Raw genomic sequence first — 20,543 nt, forward strand, 5'->3', positions numbered from 1 at the left:
TTTAAATTCCGAAGGGAATTATTTACCAGTTAATCTCTGTCCCCCATTGGTTCCTCCTCAGGAGTAATCCTTTGCAGAATTCCTCTTTCCTCCTCCATCACCCATTTTACCAGAAAGGCACATGAGCTTCTGAGCCCTGCTGGGAGTGGAATCTTTGTTTCTGAGGGTTCCAACATATACACATTAAAATAAATTTGATGGCTTTTCTCTTAGGAGAAAGTCTGCTTTATTGTAAGTTGACTTTTCAGTGGAACTTCTGAGGGCAAAAGCCGAGTTTTCCCTCCGTCCCAACCTTGGCCTTGGAGGAGGCAGCGTCCACAGAGAGGCCTGAGGATGGGGAAGGCCCCCCCTCCCCCGCAGGCCACTCCCACCCGAAATCTTGTCTGGAGGAGACAGAGGGATGTAAGCACAACGTAACAGGCTCTATGAACAAATCTCAATGACCCCTACGTGTTTTTTTTAACAATCTTCTCCCTGAACTAACAACTTGAACTTTTTGAGTTGTTTCCCGGAGATGGTGGAATTTTTACAAGATGAAGTTGAGACTCCGAAGGCGCCTGGGGGAGATTCCTGGTGCCAGAGGTCACCACCCCCATGACCTGCCCCAGGGCCTGCGACCTGTGCATGTGGCCCCTCCTTAAAAAGCCCAGGACCTCTTTCTCCCATTCTGCCAAAAGATGTCTGTCCTTTGCATTAAGATTCCTTTCTTCCTTGGCAACCGTCGTCGTCACAACAATTGGATCTGTGTGCAGTGGGCAGCTGGGTCTAGTCTGAAACCCCCTTGCAGTTTCAATAACAACAACAATTAAGAATTATCTGAATTTCTCACCCATTTTGGGATTTTTTTTTTTTTTTTTATGCTTTCCAAAGTTTACAACATCAACTCAACACTTGCTACATTTTGATGATCAACAGGACAGCATCAAGTTCTCGGGGTGGGGGGAGGACAAGTAGGGAATTAAACTATTAAGGGGTGTCTGTCTGTTTTATTTATTCCATTTTTACACATCCACCTCTTTGTCATGAAGTCACAACATTTTATCAAAATATACAAACAGCACAGATACCTTAAAAACATATAGTTAGGATTCTAATTCAACGCGATTGACCACTGCCAGTAGCAGGCGGGGGGGGGGGGGGTGGCATTTGTCTCAAATGATGCCTCAGGAGGGGATCATGAGTCATCAAATCGTCAGTCGTGGGATGACCAGGGGTTGGTTTTCTTTTCTCTCCGAAGAATTGTGCACTTTTTCTTTTCTGGTTATAATGTGAGGACGGGAATGACGGCGCTGATATTGAAGACAGAGAACAGTGGACGGAGGGAGAGTTTTACTGGTGAGACTGAAGTGGTCCTACCTTTGCTGACCTCTGCATTTGAGGTCTGTCCTGACCAGAGAACCAGCGTAGGTGTTCTAGCCAAGCTTCCCAATCCGGGGAGCTTTTCCCATTTTTCCATTCTCCTCTTTGCCGTGAATTTCACAGCTAATCGGAATGAATGGATTGGTAAATCTCAAGTTCCAAGCTATGTTTATTGTGAAGAATTCCCATAAAGACCTATTCGGGGCCGTCCCCCTTAGCCATTTACACATCCACAGATATAAACAGAACGAAACAGGTGAGATGTGCCACCACGTCCCCCGGGCGCCGGGCTCTTTCGGTCTGGAGACGTTTGTGTTCTGTTTGCTCCTCCGTTCTCGGAACATGTCACCGCTCAGCAGTGGGGACCCGAGTGCAGAGCCCCCATGGAGAGCAGTGTTGAGTTCTCAGAGTTCCCAGTGTGGAGAGCCAGCGTTCAAGTAAACAACTAGGGTTAGCCACGACCTCGGCGGAGAGTGTCCGGGGGCTACGGGGCAGGTGCGGTCCTTAGTGAAGTAGAGTCGGTTTCTGCTACGGGTAGACGGTCGGCCGGGGATGACGGGTCTCGGCCTTCGTTGTTGAGTGTTTCTTTTCTTTTCCACGTTGAAAAAGGAACCCGAGAAGGGTCACTCCCGGACCAGCTCCCCTGGGGAGGCGAGCTTCAGGAGATGAGCCGCTCCATGCCCGGGTTGACGAAGGAGAAGTTCCTGAACATGTTCTGGTCCATGCTGTTGATCAGGGCGCGGTCGGCGAACGACAGCCGGGGTTTCTCGTTTAAGAATTCCTTGTCAAAGTTGCTGCAGTCGTACGGCGATTTCTTGCTCACGGTGTAAGGGGGGAGAAAAAAAGAGAAGAAAATGAGCCGCTAAATTCATTATCTTGCCTTTTGGTGTCTGGGTCTAAATTTGTGCACAACAGAGTTGATGTTTGCAGATAAACTCAGCTGAGGGGATACCTATGGATTGTGTGTGTCTTTTACTGAAAATCTCTACGATTCAGAGTCATCGGCTTAATATTAATAGTAGTATAATTAAATCCACGTAAAGGAAATCCACTGTGGACATTCAAACAGGATCTAATGTTTCTGGTTAATAGTTTACATGAAGCAGGATTGAGCCCCAAATTCAACCTCTGTTCTTTTAGTCTGCAGGGACAGACCTGCTGTCACAGCCAGCCACCGTGGCTGTCTTCCAGGGCCTGTGAAACCCACGGGCCTGAGCCATTTGGGCGCAAAGACACGGCAGAGACGGCCCCTGTCTATCCAGGGACTTACCACCATATTCCCTGCAAGCGCCAGGAACGGTTAAAGCTGGCAAATCCACCATTTGGCTTTAATCTTTTATAAATTATTACTTATTTTTAAAAATGATGGTATAATATGCATAACACAAAATTCACGATCTTAGTTATTGTTAAGTGTCCAGTTCAGTGGCATTAACACATTCACGTTGTACGACCATCACCGCCCTCCAGCTCCAGAACTTTTTGCAACGTAACGCTGCTTTATTTCTGTCTTCACTTTCTAGTGGCCTTTCCTGCACCTGCCTTTCCCAATGCAGGTCTGTGAGCTTTGCTAGCAAGTATTAGGTGGGAATTTAGAGATCTATCTTTTTCTAAGCACCAATTTATTTACTTTTCTCCTTAAGCCAAAGAACACCTAACCATTGCCATTAGGGAATGTAGTGACATGAACACATTGCAGATGTTAATGAACTTTAATAAATATTTAAAAATGGCTCTGGAATCCCTCACATAGGATTAGGGTTCATGCACAAGTTTGGGTCACCCAGACGGTGCCCACTAAGCACGTGTGTGCCACGTGCAAACCTCCATCTCTTATGACAGTCACCCTCACAAATACGTGTTTGACCTAAGGCAGGAGCACGCAGCGTTCTTCATGCAGGTGCGTCTTGACTACAGAGGTTAAATTTCATAAACAGGTCTAACCTCCCCACCTCCCTGCAGCAGCCCAGCAGCCTATGTGAGCCCGGGAGTGGGCGGGGGTGGGGACGGGCAGATGGCCCGGCCAAGCCAAGGCCCCCACCGCAAGTCCTTACCACTTTCGGCCGGAATGGTGGGTCAATCTCCTTCCGCTCAAGCTCTTCCCAGTTGATCTCCCGAAACAAAGGGTGCTGGCGGATGTCTCCCCGCACGCCCAGCCTCTTCTCAGGTTCTCGCACGAAGAGCTGGAGGGGAGAGAAGCGGGTTACTTCTCCCTGGAAAGCCTGCTCGCCGCCTAGGTGCACCGGCCCACGGTTTCCTGACCTCACCTCTCTGCCAACCTTCACAAAAACGGACCCGCGCCACACTGGCCCTGACGCTCACCCTGAAGGAGGCTTTCTGAATATTCTGGAGCCTGGGCTTTTGCCCCCTTGCTCTTTGCCCTTGATGGGCTACCTTCTGAGTTTCACAGACCCGGTTTGAAATCAGCTTTGCCTTGGGTTATTTAGGAGACCTCTGGCAAGTGACAGAGCCCTGAGTCGGTTTCCTCACCTGTAAAGTGAGCCCAGAGCCCTCCTCACAGAGCTGACCTGTGGATGAATGAGATAGCAACGCACACACGCGTGCGCACACACGCACATGGACAGGTACACGTACATGCACACACACGAATATACACGAGCAGATGTGCACACATGCACACACATACATGAACACATGCATATAGACAGGCACACACATGCACACACGAGTGTACATGAACACATGCATGCATACACATGCACACACATGAATATGCACATACATGAACACACAGAGACAGGCACACACAGGCATACACAGGAATACACATGAACACACACACACATGAACACATACACACAGCCACACACAGGCATACACAGGAATGCATACAAACACATACACACATGTGCATACATGCACACGTTTGTGCACTATAACTCCTGGTCTGTAAAACCCAGCAGCACAGAATAAGTGATCAGTTTATTTGCCATTTGATCAATGGTCCATCAATTGGGTATGATTGATCACTAACTGCCCTCTTAGGAGTCCATCGTTGTGAGGACTCAGGTAGGATATAAACTGGTCCCAGACAGTCAGCTTTGGACTTTACAAGGCATCTGAGCAAAGACAATTACTTTTGCCTCCTGCAAACGTGCTGGGCGTGTGATATTTCATTCAAAGTCCATCTCTTATCATCTCTGAGCTGGGACCTGCATACGTTCCTCTTTGTACACCTCTCTCTCCTGTTACTTTCCCCTAGAAGGTCAAAACGAACATTTGCAAGACAGGAAAGCAGCTTGGAAACTTTTCAAGCTTAAATAAAACCTGCTCAGGGCAAGAAGGAACGGGAGAGTCTGAGCGTTAACTTAGGAAGGGAACAGTTCCCCTGGGCGTCTGGGGCAGGCACCCACCGCTCCTGCGTTGGTGAGATGTTTACTGATGGAGTAACCCCAAGTTACAGGGTGTTTCGGAGGCTGTGGATCTTTACAGCACAAAGCATGGTGAAATGCCGTGATTTTTCCAGGGGGCTCTGGAAAGGGCTTCACTTCCCTTCACATCTGAATTGCAACGGTCTTGTCTTTTTACCGTTTATAAACATAGTCTGCGTGTTCTAGAACACTGCTTCCCTTATGTTACCTTACTACCCGAAAATCTTCAAAGGCTCTATGAGGCCAAAAAAATGAAGACCAAACAATGTGCTGTAGCAAAGTGGAGATTTTTGTATTCCCTGTTTTTAAAGTAGGAGAATCTCTCTTAAAGTTCCAAGTGAAACGTTCACACAACTACCCGGTATATTCGACTGGTCAAGCCCCGGCTCGGTCCTCTCTCCCCCTCCCCCCATGGGGGCCGCTGGGGACTCTCTGTGGAAAGCGGGTTCCAAAGTACCCAGTCAGGGAACCGCTGCATGGTAGAAACCACATGAGACAGTTGTCCAAGAGATTTGCTACCCACATGCTCTTGGGTAAGTTTTCTGAATCTCGGTTTGTTCATCTATAAAATGAAGGGTTAGATGATCTCTAAGGCCCAGTGAGACCTGGCGTCCTCTGGGCCCCTGGCTGGCATTCGAGGCTCTCTGTCATCTGATGCTGACTCCCAGGTCTCTGATTCCCACTGGAACCCTCTCCCGTCCAGACGTTCCTGCTCCCTGAATACGCCACCTGCCTTTCCTGCCTCTGCCCTCACCAAGGACGTTTCCATCTTGCCATGAGACACTCTCCCCACAGCCCACTCCCATTTCCTTCTCCTTGTCTTTAAGTCCTGCCTTATCTTTCACTCCCCCTTCTCTGTGAAGCTTTCTTTGATTACCTCCGTGGACAGTGAGCTCACTCCCTCTCCTCTCCAGGTTATATTCACGGTCCTACGATTGATGCCATCATTCACCCCAACCAATGCTCTTTGAGAGTCAGGCACCGTTCCAGATGCCTCAGCCAGATCAGCCTGGTTTTACAAACAAATTCTAAAAGCAAGTATCACCATCCAAATTGTCAGCTGAGGAAACTGAGGCTCAGAGTGGCCGTATAACTTGCTCAAGACCGTAATCCAGCCAGTGGTGGAGCCCACATGGGAAGCCGGCTCCTTCCCGCTTCTCGCATTGGGTGGTTTCTTCTCTGCCACAGAAGGTCCTCCCGCCATTACAGACATCAGCACTTTGGATCTTTTTTAAGTGTCTGTTTTTCTGACTAGACGGTGAGCCCTGGAGGTCAGACACCCTTTCTTTTCTTTTCTTTTACTTTTTTTAATTTCAGAATAAATAAAATGCATGGGGGTATTGACATTTTGGTTATGTAAATTGCTTTTGTACCATGTGAGTTAGTTATAAGTGTGCCCATCCCCCAGATAGTGAGCATTGTACCTGTTAGGTGTGAATTTACCCATCCCCTCCTCCCCCCACCAGCTGCCCGATCCCTGAAGAATGTTACTTCCATATGTGCACAGAAGTGTTGATCGATTAGTTCCAATTTAATAGTGAGTACATTTGGTGTTTGCTTTTCCATTTTTGTGATGCTTCTCTTAGAACAATGGGCTTCAGCTCCATCCAGGTTAATATAAGAGGTGCTAGATCACTGTTGCTTTTTATGGCTGAGTAGTACTCCATGGTACACATATGCCACATTTTATTAATCCACTCATGCATTGATGGGCACTTGGGTTGATTCCACATCTTTGCGATTGTGAATTGTGCTGCTATAAATATTCGAGTGCAGATGTCTTTTTTATAGAATGTCTTTTTGTCCTTTGAGTAGATGCCCAGGAGTAGGATTGCTGGATCAAACGGTAGTTCTACTTTGAGTTCTATTTCTTACAGAACGAAGCCCAGTGCCGGGCTCTCTGCAGATACTCGTGGATGTCTGTGGAATAAGTGAACAAGCTGTCTTTCCTGCCTGTCTGCGGGTCGTGAGTCTTCTCTTCTCTTCTTCTCTCGGCCTCTTGTTTTCCGCATAAAAAGGAGGCACCAGGTTCACAGTACGATGTTTCCCCGGAGACCCCCAAACCCGCGTGAGTCAACAGATGGAAACGCAGATTGGTCTTTTAGAAGCGCAGGGAATAAGTGACCTGCCTCAAATCTCTTCTCTAGAAACGATGGTAGTAAACGATTAACCTACATTTCTCAAGGACATTTTGATGCAACAAGGCTAGACGGAAGGTGTAAGTGTCTCAAGAACAGGCCGAAAACTAGCTCATGTTGTTCTACTGAAAAGTTTCCGGAAGTTAAGTTAGAAGTGCGTGCTTCAGGCCAAGGAAGCACCATGCTGGGTTCTCCATGAGATTTTCGTGCACACGTGGCATTTGTACCGAGGGGATCATGACAAAGAGCCTTCTGAGCTTGGTGAATACACCCATGACATTTAAAAAAATATTTAAAATGATAAAATGTATAATGAGAAGATAATATGACTTCCAGCTCAGAGGTTAATATTCTTTCTAGTTTGGCACAGAATAGTAAATTATTACATTCTCTTCCCTGCAGCCGAGGTTTAGGGGATGACCAGTGACCTCAAGGGAGGCCCAGGCTAGTGGCTTCGTGGTGGGAAAGTTGCACAAAGGAAATAAAATTCCTGAAGACAGACTTGCTCTTGTCCATAAAAGCTGTCAGGAGGATAGTTTACATTTATAGGAAGTAAATGGCTAGGATGCTGCAGGAGTTCGTTTACATTTTTTTGACAGTCTGGGCAAGAAAACAGTTCCGGATTGTGGAGGAGGACCACCGGTGACTGTTGACAGATTGTCCCTGGAATCTACCTTCCCTCTGCAGCCCCTTCTCAGACATGTCTTTCTATAAATGAGAGAGGTATTTCTGTTTGAGATTTTTAATTTTTTTGACATTTTCAAACAAACGGACAGCACATCCTGGATGAATAAATGAGAAAGAAAAGAGTGTTTCTTTGGCAATGTGGTGGTGTCCCAGCTGTAATTCTTGATGGAGCGCAGCCTCCCCTGATGTGCAGTTGTTCAGTGTGCTACATGCATCCATGTGCTGGGAGGGCAAATGGGGACAGAGGCTGGTACTGATGCTGTTACAGATGCCACCAAATGCTGCTTTGTCCAGCTTTTCTAGTGGACCTGCAAATTCTGTGTTTCACAACATTTTGTCAAGTTCCCTAGAGAAAATTTCTGAAAAATAGCATTACCTTTGATTTTTGCAGAATATGGGTCTGTGGGGACTGTTGGATGAAAACAAATGAGGAATAAAGATAAAAACTGGAAGCCAGTCTTATGGGCGGCAAACTGCACAATGGAAACTAATTTTTATCAGCCCAAGGGTAAGAATATGTGCAAGAGAGAGGACATGGAATTTTTACTAACTCATGTGGGAAATAATAAGTCCAAACTCTCCTATGTGAATTCAAAAGCCTCTTTCACCCAGTAGTCCTTTTGTTTCTTTCTTTATCTTTAATGGTCTTGGTTTCTCCTCTAGTCAATCAAACTTATTTTCTACTCTTGCACAAAGTAGAAGATACTTTCTCCTGCCACTGAAAGTCTGCAGGTGACTTTTATGTATTTACTTATTTTTTGGTATTTGCATGTCACTTAGCCTTCGATTTACTTTTGTTTTAACACTTGAGCTCTTCACCTGCTCTCGCCCGACGGTTCTGTCTCACTTGGTAGCACAGTATCAAACCCAGAAGCCGGCACTGGTGCGATGAACACTGGTGTGTATGAACTAGTTGTGCCATTTTATCTCTTGTGCAGATCTGGGCAACCCCCAGGACAAGTCAGATTCGAACTGCTCCATCACCCCAAAGATCCGTCTTGTGCTACCTGCCCTCCTGTCCCCAACACCCCAACCCCTGGCGACCTCCAGTCTGATTTCCATCTCTGCAGCTTTGCGGTTTCGCTGATGTTACGTAAATGGACGCAGACATTGATCTTTTGAGATTGGCTTTTTGCACTCAGCATAATGCCCTTGAGATCCTTCCACGTTGTTTTGCGTATCAACAGTTCGTTCCTTTTGATTGCTGGGTAGGACTCCATGCACACAGCTTTGCAGCTTTTCTCCTCCAACAGGGAGTGATCCCTTCCCCCTCGCAACCTTCCTCTCCTTTGAAGGCATCACTCCCAGCTTCTCTCCCTGGGGTTACTTCTGGTTAGCTCCCGCGGGCCTCCGCCACCCCTCCACCCTCAGTCTCACCTGAAGCTGGCCGGGATCCTGGGGTCCAGCTGGGTGTGGGAGGCACAGCGTGGGAAGGCTGTTTTATGGGGTGTCACCAGGTGTTGGGGGATCGCACCTGTAGCTCCAGGGCCTCCATCTGCTGGTGACTCACCAGGAAAGAGCCCTGAGTCTGGAGGTGCCCTCAGCCCTCTGAAGATACAGATCACGTTTCTTCCTCATTTCTTTTTCTAGTGGGTTTTATTGGCCCAGGCTTCTCCGCGCAGCCCTCATGCTATGAACTGAATTGTGTCCCTTCAAAATTCACAACATGATTGTCAAGAGGGGCTTCAGGAGATAATTAAGGTTAAATGAGGCCATAAGGGTGGGGCCCTGATCTGACAGGATTGGAGTCCTGATAAGAAAGGGAGGCCAGAGCTCGCTCTCTCTCTTTCTCTCCCCACCGCCCCCAGACACAGCAAGCAGGTGGCCGTCCGCAAGCCAGGAAGGGAGCCCTCACCAGGAACCGACCCCTCTGGATGCCTTGATCTTGGACTTCCAGCCTCTAGAACAGAACTCTGAGAAATCAATGTCTGTTGTTTAACCTGCCCCGTCGGTGGGATCTTGGATGGCAGCCAGAGCCAACTAACACACTAACACACTTCACCTTGAGTCCTTCCCAGAGCCGAGTGTAACAGAAACGTAGCGATTGTAACAATGTTTGAACTTGCCTTAGTGTCAGGCAAAACCGTTTACATTCAGAGCCCACTAACTTGCTTTTACTGTTGCTATCTTTTCTTTTTATTGGTTAATTTTGAAATTAGCTTTCATTTTATATGTGTTTTGTTTAGTCATTAAAAGTGAATTTAATTGGTCATGGAGGGAGTTTTCCAAGTTTATTGCCTGTTTGGATCACAGTCAAAAAGCGAAGGCTGAATGGAACAGGCTCGGATTTTTAAAGACCTCGTTTCATTCCTCCTGGGCGAGGGCTTCGTCAGCACTTCTCAGATTCACGGTCTTTGCTCCCCAGGGGAGAGCTCTGGCATTGCCTCAAAATTCCTTATGCCCGAGACAACTTGTCACTTTTATTAGAGAGGTGAAAGTGTATTCCTTTCTAATTTAATTCCAAGTAGTTCTTCGAGAGAAAAAAAGTAGCGAAAAAAGACACACCTATTGAATATTTTTCTAAGTTTCTACTTAAAGCCCACTGATAGCCTCTATCCTGTTTGCATTTTCACTATGGCAAGATCAAGGCTAAAAAGTATTTCCCTAAATGATGATTTCTTTAACCAGCTGACATATGAGATCACAAAAATCAAAACAATGTTTCTTCCCAAACACCTGCATTCTCGGTCCACTTCCTTTGGATCTGCTAGACTCTTGGTCACACTGGTGGCTCTCTCTGATACAAATATTTGCTGGGACAGCTCAGGTAATGTAGGTCCTTATTGCTCTCAGATGTGTTTAGCATGTTGTGTGGACATGATGCATTTTCATCTTGCAACTTGCTGCACTCACACACTGTGGATAGCATTTTGCCTCCTCAAGAAAGGTGAACTGGATCTCTGTCCAAAGTCCCAGTCTTTCATGGCAGCTCGCAGGCGTTCTCACATCTGTACGTTGGCCTGTGGAGCTCCTGGTTCACGGCTAGTGGTTCTCAGAGCCGGTGTCCACCTGTAGCGTTGCACCCCGATTCTTAGCGGATCCAGGCTACCGTGGATTGGGGGCTGACCTCTGCTTTGACGGTGAATTCTGGAGATTGCTGCTAAAATGGTAACAGCCTGCACTCTCCGAGTGTGTTAGGGTGAAGAAATCAACAATATGTCCAGTGCACAATGGGTATGGTGTGCGGGGTGAGGGGGGGCAGCATTTGAAGTACAGTTGACCCGAGAACAACATGGGTGTGAACCGTGCAGTCCACTTACGCGCAGATACTTTGCAATAACAGTCACACCGAGTGCACCCACCTCTCCTTCCTCCCCTTCCGCCTCCCCCACCTCTCCCACCGCGGCCACCCCTCACACAGCAAGACCCCTCCTCCTCCTCAGCCTCCTCCACGTGAAGATGATGAGGATGAAGACCTTTATGATGATCCACTTCATTTAATGAAGAGCAAATATATGTCCTCTCCCTTGTGATTTTCTTAATAACATTTTATTTTCTCTAGCTTATTCTATTGTAAGAATGTAGCACATAATACACGTAACATAAAATATGTGCTAATCAACTGTTTATGTTGTGGTAAGGCTTCCAGCCAACAGGTTCAGTAGTGAAGTTTTGGGGGAGTCAAAAGTTAGATGCAGCGTTTTGATTGTGCAGGGCTTGGTGCCCCTAACCCTTGAGTTGTCCGAGGGTCGACTGTGCTGCCCAAGGTGATCTGCGCAGGCGGCCCGCAGCGGGCAGGCGTGTTGCTGAAGCAGTGTTGGTACAGTACACAGGCAGGGAACGCATTGAGCAGCCTGTATCTCAGGGGTTTCAGCCAGAAATGGCCCCAGAGGTAAGTACTTCTGCAGAACGTGCCAGAGTGCCTCACTAAGCTCCCCGCTTTAACCATCCTGCAGATGCAGAGCGTGAGGCTGCCCCGCCTTGTAACGACAGTTCTTCCTGCTTCTCTCCTTCCTCTCTCTGCTTCCGCCTGGTGTGGTCAGAGGCAGAGACCCAAGAGTTGGGGAGGAAGAGAACAGGACAGAGTCACCGCCACACGCCTGCACTCCCTTCCGCAAGGGCGAGCCACTAGCAGCCGCGCCCTCTGCCCGGAGGGAGGGGATCGGGAGTCCTAACTTTAGCGTTAAGACGGGTGCGATGACTGCTATCCTGGCCTTGATGGTTTTAATTTCTCAGCTGGGGCAGTATTTTATGACTTCAGAGAGACAACAGGTTTGTCTTTTACCTAAGAGTAAGCAGAAGAGTCATGCATCCTGTCCAAGATTTCAACCAGGGGCAGGCAGATGAGCTGGGCTGAATACTTTTAATAGTGACTACGGGAAACAAAAGTCTGAGTTCTAAGCCACAAACTGGGCTTGTTCCATGGACCGACTACCCCTCCAAGGGAGGGTATGCAAGAGTCACGGAATTCGTTCCTAGTCACGTCCTTTATCAATGATACACGTGAGTGTTTATCTTATACTCATTTCGATACCCGATGTTCATGAATGTGTCCCATTTGAACCCAGTTCAGTGCAATCATTGTTTACTGTGTGTAAGTCAGAGTCTAGAAAGGAAAGGAATACTGACCAGACACCCACACGTTCATCCCACGAAGACTTCCTCGACCTCATTCCTACCTTCACCAGCAGGTCCTTGGGCTCCTTCTCCAGCCAGCGCGGGTAGAAGGGGCTGTCCATGCGGATGGAGTGGAAGAGCTCTTCCTCGTCCTGCCCGTGGAAGGGGGACTGCCCGACGAGCATCTCGTACAGGAGGACCCCGAAGGACCACCAGTCGACAGAGTGGTTGTATTTCTGACCCAGCAGGATCTGTGAAACCCAGAGGCAGAGACAGAAGGCAAAGCAGTGAGGTTGTGAAAATCCTTCTGAACCTCGCGAAGCCACTCTGCGAATCATCGGCGGTGACGACGTGCGCGGTTTCAGCAAAGATCGCCCTGAAAACTGGATCTCATGACAAGCTGATGACTGGATAGAATTGACTTACGAGCTCAGGTGGTCCCTCTTCCGTGTCCCCCTGTGGCCTTGCCTCCTTGTGGTCTCTTCTGTCCTGTCCCTGTCCCTCCCTCGCTTTTGCCCAAAGAATCGGAAGCACTGCTCTGCACGCACAGCTGAGCCTGAGAAACCGGCACAACACGACCGATGGCGTCACCACTCGGTGTCACCTCCCCCCTTTCTCCTGCACAGTGAGTGGTGTCTGTGACCCCTTCAGCCCCCAGAGCCGAGCCGGTGAGTCCAGGGCTGGACAAGGCATTGTCCTGTGTCCTCGAGGGATGCTTTTTTAGCTCATCAAAAAGATTTGAAAATATGTAATGAGGATGTGCTGGGGCTGGATGGGGAGGGAGGAAGGCCAGGTGGGCGGCCAGGTGGGCGGCCAGGTGGGCGGCCAGGTGGGAGGCCAGGTGGGAGGTCAAGTGGGAGGCCAGGTGGGAGGCCAGGTGGGAGGCCAGGTGGGAGGCCAGGTGGTCTGCGCACCGTGGCTGTCTCTCGTCTTTGTTCCTCATATGACGTGGTTCTCAGACCCTTCAACATTTTGGCCCTTACCCTCCAAACTTCTTGAATTTGACAATTTTCTTCTTTAAATGTGGTGATCAGAATGACACCAATATCCTCCTAATATTTTAGAATTATTAGGAAGGGGAACTCAGAGGCTGAACTTAATTCACTGGTGCCTTCATTTGTGTTGGCTTCACTTTAAACTGCAGATGGTTTGCTGCATCAATATCTGTGTTTGTGCTAACCTGAACGAGGCAGAGATTTCTAATATCAGAAAGTTGTTAAATCAATGAGCCAAGCTCTCTGAGCTCAACAATGCCTTGCAAGTTAAAAGCCACAATTTCTTATGGAACACAGGGCTAACCTTGCCTTTAAACGAGGTTAAATTAAAATGAAATACCACCCAACCATAGGGCAAAGCCACACAGTTCTTAGACTGGGGTTGCCATCATCACTTTAGCAATGACAGGGATTCGCTGCTAAAGTTATTTTGCCCAGGAAATCAGAGGTCCGTCACTGTCTTTTTGTCAAACAACCATCACCCATTCACACATGTATCAATTAATCCATCCATTCATTCTTCTGAAAGGCATCACCGAGCACCCGGCACTGGGTCCTTAGATAGAAAAGTGAATGAGGTCACACAAGCCTGCCCATGTGAGCAAATGGCTCGGAGCCACCTGCACCCTGGGCCAGTGTCAGTTTCCTGGTTTTGCTGTTGGGCCACAGCCACGTGTCACCTAACCGTGGGGGCAACCTGGGTGCGGCACACATACGGGAGGTATTTCTGTGCTATTTTTGCAACTTCCTGTGAATACGTAATTATTTCTAAATAAAAAGTTTTTAAAAAAGAATAAGAAACAGCCCTTGACTTTAGAACAATCATCCAGTAGAGCAGGGAGATGGAAGATAAAAAAGCCACTAGGACGAGTCCCGTGCTATGGGAAGGACCACGTGGTGGGAGTCTCCTAGCCCCCTGGGGGCGGGTTTAGTTGGGTTGACGCACACTTTCTGCACCAATGCTGTTCCTCTGGGTGTTTGGAATATGATCTTGATGCTTTATGATTGTTTTGGGGGCGTGGGGGTGGGTGAGGTTTAAGTGTCATATGCTCCCTGATTTAATGCTCGCAGTAACTTTGTGACCTCAGCGTTACACCCATTTCACAGAGGAGGAAATGGGCGTCAGTGAGACTTTGGCAGCTTGGAAACCTCAGTGAGGTCTTGGAGCCCACAGTGACGCCACTTGACCTAGGTGGATATTTGCTTCTACCTGGCTCCTTGCCGGTGGCTCCTCTGGTAGATCTGAGCAGAGAGAGCGTATTTTAAAGCTGCGGGTGGGTCAGAGCCATGATCAAAGGGGATGGCGGAACCATCCGAGCCTTGAGATGTAATCAGCACGAGTGGCATCCCCCGTACAGTTGGACAGCAGCCACAGGTACGTTGATGGAACACAGAAAACATCAAGTACAAAGCTTGGACCAAAATACTCAGAACCTTCTGGTTTTCAGGGGAGGAAGAAGCAGCGGTGCGCAGCTGGGTGTGTTGAGTTGGGAGGGCGCGTGGGGGCCTCGGGGCGGCGCATCCTACCTCGGGCGCGATGTAGTCGGGCGTCCCGCAGAAGGTGTTTGTCTTCGCGTCTCCCAGCATGTTCTCCTTGCACATTCCGAAATCCGCGATCTTGATGTGTCCGTCTTTGTCTAGCAGGATGTTATCTAGCTTCAGGTCCCTGGAAAACAAAAGCAAAGCAACATGTCACTGTCCGGGGTACAACTGGGAGGCCACGTGAGCCCAAAGAGACGGGGACGACGAGAGGGAGGCTGCCTCGGTTTCTGATGGCTCTGCCTTCTCCGCTCCCGTTTGGTAATGAGGACTCGCTTTTGCTTAAGCAAAAGTTCATGTGGTTTTATGTGACTTGTCATCCATATGCATATTCTTCTACAGCTCCCCTCACTGTTTCGTCTGTCTCCCTTGTTCAGCTGGGAATATGCACTGCTGTTATTAAATATTTGTTGCATTGCAACTGTTCTGATAACAGCACGGCACGCACTGGGCATCCGGTCAATGTGTGTCGCAAGAGTTCACTACCAGCCAGTGATTGTCAGTTCCAGTTCATTCTCTTCTTGCCTTTTATTGTTTTCTCCACCTTCTGTGAGAGCAAGTTAGCTAGGGAAGCTGGGAATGCAACACGGCTGTTTTGCTGGGGCTGAGACAACTAGCAGATGTCCCCGGAGCGAGGATGTCTCCCATCTGGGCGAGCGTGGTAATCTCCGTTACCAACACGTCACCGGCAGCGTCTGTCTAACTGGGAGGCCTGGAGTATGTCTCCTATCCATGTCAGCTCTGTTTTTCTCTCATCCTAACTCAAATGCCGCCACACTTTCACTATCAGTACTGAAGACGTCCAACACGTCTAAACCTTCTCATTAGGGAGTGCTAGCTGTCTTCTGTCTTCTGTCTCCCTGATCTTTCATTGGAATTAAACACATAGTTTCATTGCAACATATACATTCTACTATGTCCAGTTATAGGTTATATTTAACTCTTGATGCTAAAATTTGAGGTCTGTCATCAAATCTGCATGCTACACCATATTGATGTCATTTCAAGTTTCTGCTACATGAAACATATTTGCATCACTTAGAGCATTTATGTATGTTTCCAGAAATTTGGCTGAAGGATGGTTTTGGAGTCATCTCTAGGGAGCCAGATATCTGGCTGCAGGGCTACACACAGATCGTGAAAACAATGAACAGAATGTCTATTGTTTGCACTGGGTTTTCTTGTTTGCACGTGCATTTTATGATTTGATTCTCACAACAGTCCTTTAATCTGAAGTTGTTATTATTTTTACTCATAGTGTTTCTGATGGAAAACATTGCGGAATGGAGAAACAGCACCCAGGCATGTGGGTTTGGGTTTTAGCTCTAAGGTCTCTGTCTCCAAACTTCCTGATTTCTTATGGGTCTCCCAACCGTCTGTCCATCTTCCTACCCATGTAGCTATTACCCATCCATCATTCATAATCCATCCATCCACCATCCATCCACCATCCATCCATCCACCATCCATCCACCATCCATCTGTCCATCCATCTGTCCATCCAACCATGATCCATCCATCCATCCAACATCTGTGCATCCAACATCCATCCATCCATCCATATCCATCCATTTGTCCATCCATCCCCATCCATCTATCCACCATCCATCTGTCTATCCATCTGTCCATCCAACCATGATCCATCCATCCATCCAACATCCATCCATCCAACGTCCATCCATCCATCCATCCATCCATATCTATCCATTTGTCCATCCATCCATCCATCCATCCCACACAATCTACTCAGTGCCCAAGCATAGGCATATTTGAGATATATTGCAGGCCTTACAGATATAAAGAGAAATGTTGAAAGGAAGCATGGATTCTCTTGGGGGTTTTCAAATAGTATTTCTGGATTTCCTGAAGATTAAAAAATAATATAAAACAACTCCTTAGTCTATTATTTTGTAGATGGACCCAAAAAAATCTATAGTCAGAGATCCTGCTTAAGAAGACTGCCTTCCCGAGAGTCCCCTAAGCCTTTAGTCCTGTGACCCCAAATATGGCAAACTTCACTTGGCTGCACCTCTGGAAATGGACACGTCCTTCCCTCCTAAGGGAGTTTTGTGCTCTGGAAGCACCAGAGCTTCCATATTAATCACTTGGTCTCTGCGGCTCAGCCAGCCTCTGGGCCAGCTCCTTCCTTTGCCTTCCCCAGCCCCGAGTCTGCAGTAAGTTGGAAACCTGACGGCTAAGCTTGTGAAGTTCTGTATGCGAAGTAAGTGTTGACTATGTTTTGCAGAAAGAAGTGAGGACACTGAGGTACAATAGCTTTGACAGAAGAATGTGAAATGGTGTCATACAACAGAGAATTTGGCTTCTTGAAAGAGGACACACGAGTGTTCTGGGCACTTCTGCAAGGTGTGGAATCATCGGTTTTCAGAGGCGAGTGTTCACGAAAGAGCTCCCTGCCCCGGCCCCTAAAGAGGAAATTGCACAAGCATTTCTAGGTGGCCCAAAGCAAACACAAGCAAAAAACAGGAGGTGCGAAGGGGACAGAAGAGAGAGAAAGCAGAGTAGGGGGAGGAAATGAGAAAAGGGAGGGGAGGACAGAGGTAAGGTCTCCACCAAGGGATGAAATGAGAGCAGAACCTTCTTGCTTTTGAGACTGGAATTGCTTCCTTGGTAGTTATTAAATTTATAGCAGCACAATTCACAATTGCACAGATGTGGAAACAACCCAAGTGCCCATCAATACACGAGTGGATTAATAAAATGTGATATATGTATACCATGGAGTACTACTTAGCCACAAAAAACAATGGTGATCTAGCACCTCTTATATTTTCCTGGCTGGAGCTGGAGCCTATTCTACTAAAAAACCATCATCCACGTGATCACTGTGTGCAGGAGGCGTGGGTGTGGAACTTTCTACCCCAGAAGCACCCTGGCCACGTCATTTCACTAACATACTGCGATTGAATGAACTGGACCAGGAAATCCGATATCTTAGCATTTGTTTCCAAAGAGCAGAGTGTACCTGTAGACAATTCCTTTGGAGTGGAGGAACTGCAGACCAAGAATGATTTCGGCAGCATAAAACCTGCGGGAAGAGAACAAGGTTCAAGGTGAACACAGTCACTGTACAAAATAACATCCTCAAACCCGGCTGATGTCTTGTGTCCGTGCAGTGCCCGGCTAAATGGCACACATGCAATTCTGTTTAATCATAGCGAGGAAAATCTCATCCATTCGTTCTACACAGAAGAAGGTGAGGCTCAGACACCTCCAACCTTGGCCCTGAGAGTATGAAACACCAGATATCTTACGTGGGTACCATCTGTACTTGGAGCTTATTCTTATATTGTAAATTGCACTGCTCACCTTGGCAATTTTTGCTAATAAAACATACAGGAACATTCAACGTAATAGTATAACAGGCAAATAATTTCCCCCTTTATTTTCAACTCTGCTGGCGCCTATAGACCTGTGTGCAGAGCCATTTGAAACAGATCTGGCTGGTTTATTCTCACACTGACAACCTTTAGCCTGGCTGAAAAATACAGCCCGGGAGGAGGAAGAAAGGATATTGGAAGATGCAAGACGATAAGTTACTCTTCGTCTTCACTGGCGATGGGCTCACAGGGGATGAGTTTACGCCGTCACGAGCGCGATTAAGGTCAGATATAAGCGGGAGTTTCCTGGAAGTGAGATTTGCTGGGTCTCAGGGACGAATGCAAAACTTTCCCTCCGAGAAGGCGTTTAGGACACAATAGATAGCGTGTGGCCATGCCGGCTGCGGCCGACGGTGGGCTGAGGGAATCCTTTCTGGCATGAAAAATGCCCAGTGAATTATCTGCTGCAGAAATCTGATAAAATGTTCTCTGGGTGCTTTGCTGAGGAGTGTCCCAGAGGCAATGGGACCAGCAGCGTGCTGCCCACTAGATGTGACAAAACAGCCGTTTCAGCCAGGGCTTGGCAGGAGCTGGTGGTGGACCGAGTCCACCTTTTAATGTAGTTTGACCTAAACCACGCAAAGTGCTCCTGCAGAGAGATCACTGGACATCACACAAAAAAACGCTGGTGTGTACCTGTCGTTTTTAAGATAGCTGGTGGCACAGTTTTCTTTTGCTTGAGTGTCATAGGAAGCAGGACTTTGGGCCCAAGGGGAAACAGCGTGGGCAGGGGCGGTGGGTACGTGGGCTCAGCTGCGGTCCCGCCAGGTAAGTGCAGCCTGCTCCGTCTCACCTGTGTCTGAGGCTGCTCGATGCCCGAGCAGGTGCAGATTTATTCTCAGATAGCGTAAGGGCCTCTCCAGTGGCCTAATTTCCATGCCCCAGGAGCCAAAGGCTTTATGCCTCCACACTGAACTTCCCGTGAAAGCTCCCGCCCCGGGGGCCACCGTTACGATTCGCGTTCCGTTTGACTGCTCTTGTGCACAGGTTGGCCTCACGCATCGGGGTTCTTCCTTAAGAAACTAAGCGGTTGGTTTCGAGACACAGAGAAACGAAACCAAAGTGCCCTGAACTTCAGTTTCAAACACTGGGAAGACGATTGCCTTGTTTGATATATCCCCAAGGGGTAACCTTGCCCTTGGCCTGGGATTTAGGAAGAAAAAAAAATACCCTGTGGGAAATGTGTTCTGTGGGCCCTGGATACACGGGGACTGACAAGCATAATGAAAAAACCCCAAACCCTTTAAAAGGCGAAAGATTTATTCGATCTGAAGAGAAACCAGAGTATACCCCAAACCCTTTAAAGGGCTCTTACGTGGCTCTGCAGAGGTCGAACTTGTGACAGCTTTGGATGTGGTACATTAAGTCTCCTCCGTTGAGATACTCCATCACAAAAAAGAGGTTTTCCTAGGGAAAAAAACAATCCCAACTTTTAGCTACTTAACAATAATAACAACAACAAAGAAATACCCCAGGGGAAAAAAAAAGACTGCTTTCTAAATGGATTAGATCATTTCAGATGCGCCAATTGTATCTGGAAATCACTTATAAAAAGACTGTCAAAATAATTTAGCGGATCTGTATTTTTGCACCCAAGGAAGCCTGGGGAATCCAGATGGGGTGGTGTTGGGCAATTGGCAGATGCTGAACATACAGCTGTTGAAACTGACAGTGTGTAGGATGGTAAAGAGAATACGTTTTGGTCTCTGACTCCAGGGCTGGGGCTTGAAAACACCATTCATTCAACTCCCAGTACGTAACCATGGAGCACAGTGCACGGGCACGGCGTGGTGGGCGGTGAGCATGGCGTGCTCATTCCTGCCTGGAACTTGCAATCGAGTTTAACCCTATTTTTCTCCAGTGCAGGCCTCACTTGTTGCAGAGGCAAGCCACAGTCTACGAGGGTGTCACTCCGAGCAGAGGACACCATGCGTGTCATTGGAGACGCAGAAGCAAGACTGACGGTCTCTATGCAGTGGTCGGAGTATCAGAGTAGCCACAGTTGCAACCAGCCTCAGCTCTTCCGACTATGTGAGATAGTGTTTCCTCAGTAAATACATTCATAACACTTCAGTACCCTGATTTTTTAAAGGGTTCGTATGAATCACAGAATGAGTCATCCATAAAGCGTGAAGACTTCTGGCGTGTCTGTGCATGAATTTGCACCTGAAAACCTCACCTGGGGATTGTTTAACAGAATTAACCTTTAAACCTCGATGTGAGCCTGAGCGAGGCGGTGGGGTGTGTGTGTGGGGGGGTGATGGTGGAGAGGCTGTTCTGGCCCGACGGTGATATCTGTGCCAAGTCTCCGCAGAACGGGGAGAAGCAAGTCCTACGGCTGGTATCTCAACCACCCAGGTAAAGGTAAGCGTCTGCTCACTTTCTCCAAAGTTGATCTCAGACCTAATTTAGTGGTTCCATATATGTTTAACTGGAGCTCACTCTTTTCTCTTTTGGACAGGCCAAAATCCTCAGCCG

At 47.9% G+C, this 20,543-nt stretch overlaps 1 protein-coding gene across 4 annotated transcripts in view; it reads right to left on the reverse strand.

Moving 5' to 3' along the window:
* Positions 1-20,543, reverse strand: part of PRKCQ (protein kinase C theta) — a 71,990-nt gene that overhangs the window by 13,008 nt on the left and 38,439 nt on the right. For 2 of the 4 annotated variants that reach the window (XM_069458637.1, XM_069458641.1), the window contains 6 exons: positions 19,381-19,472; positions 17,651-17,713; positions 14,656-14,794; positions 12,196-12,384; positions 3,414-3,542; positions 2,003-2,173 (listed from right to left, as the gene is read on the reverse strand). In XM_069458637.1, coding sequence (XP_069314738.1) covers positions 2,018-2,173; positions 3,414-3,542; positions 12,196-12,384; positions 14,656-14,794; positions 17,651-17,713; positions 19,381-19,472 — 768 coding nt within the window. In that variant the 3' untranslated portion in view covers positions 2,003-2,017. Of the gene's footprint in view, positions 1-2,002; positions 2,174-3,413; positions 3,543-12,195; positions 12,385-14,655; positions 14,795-17,650; positions 17,714-19,380; positions 19,473-20,543 lie in introns of those variants that run through there. The other 2 variants (XM_069458639.1, XM_069458638.1) reach the window with 2 other exon arrangements.

Source organism: Eulemur rufifrons, chromosome 25, assembly GCF_041146395.1.
Source record: "Eulemur rufifrons isolate Redbay chromosome 25, OSU_ERuf_1, whole genome shotgun sequence".
NCBI classification, from domain to species: Eukaryota; Metazoa; Chordata; class Mammalia; order Primates; family Lemuridae; genus Eulemur; species Eulemur rufifrons.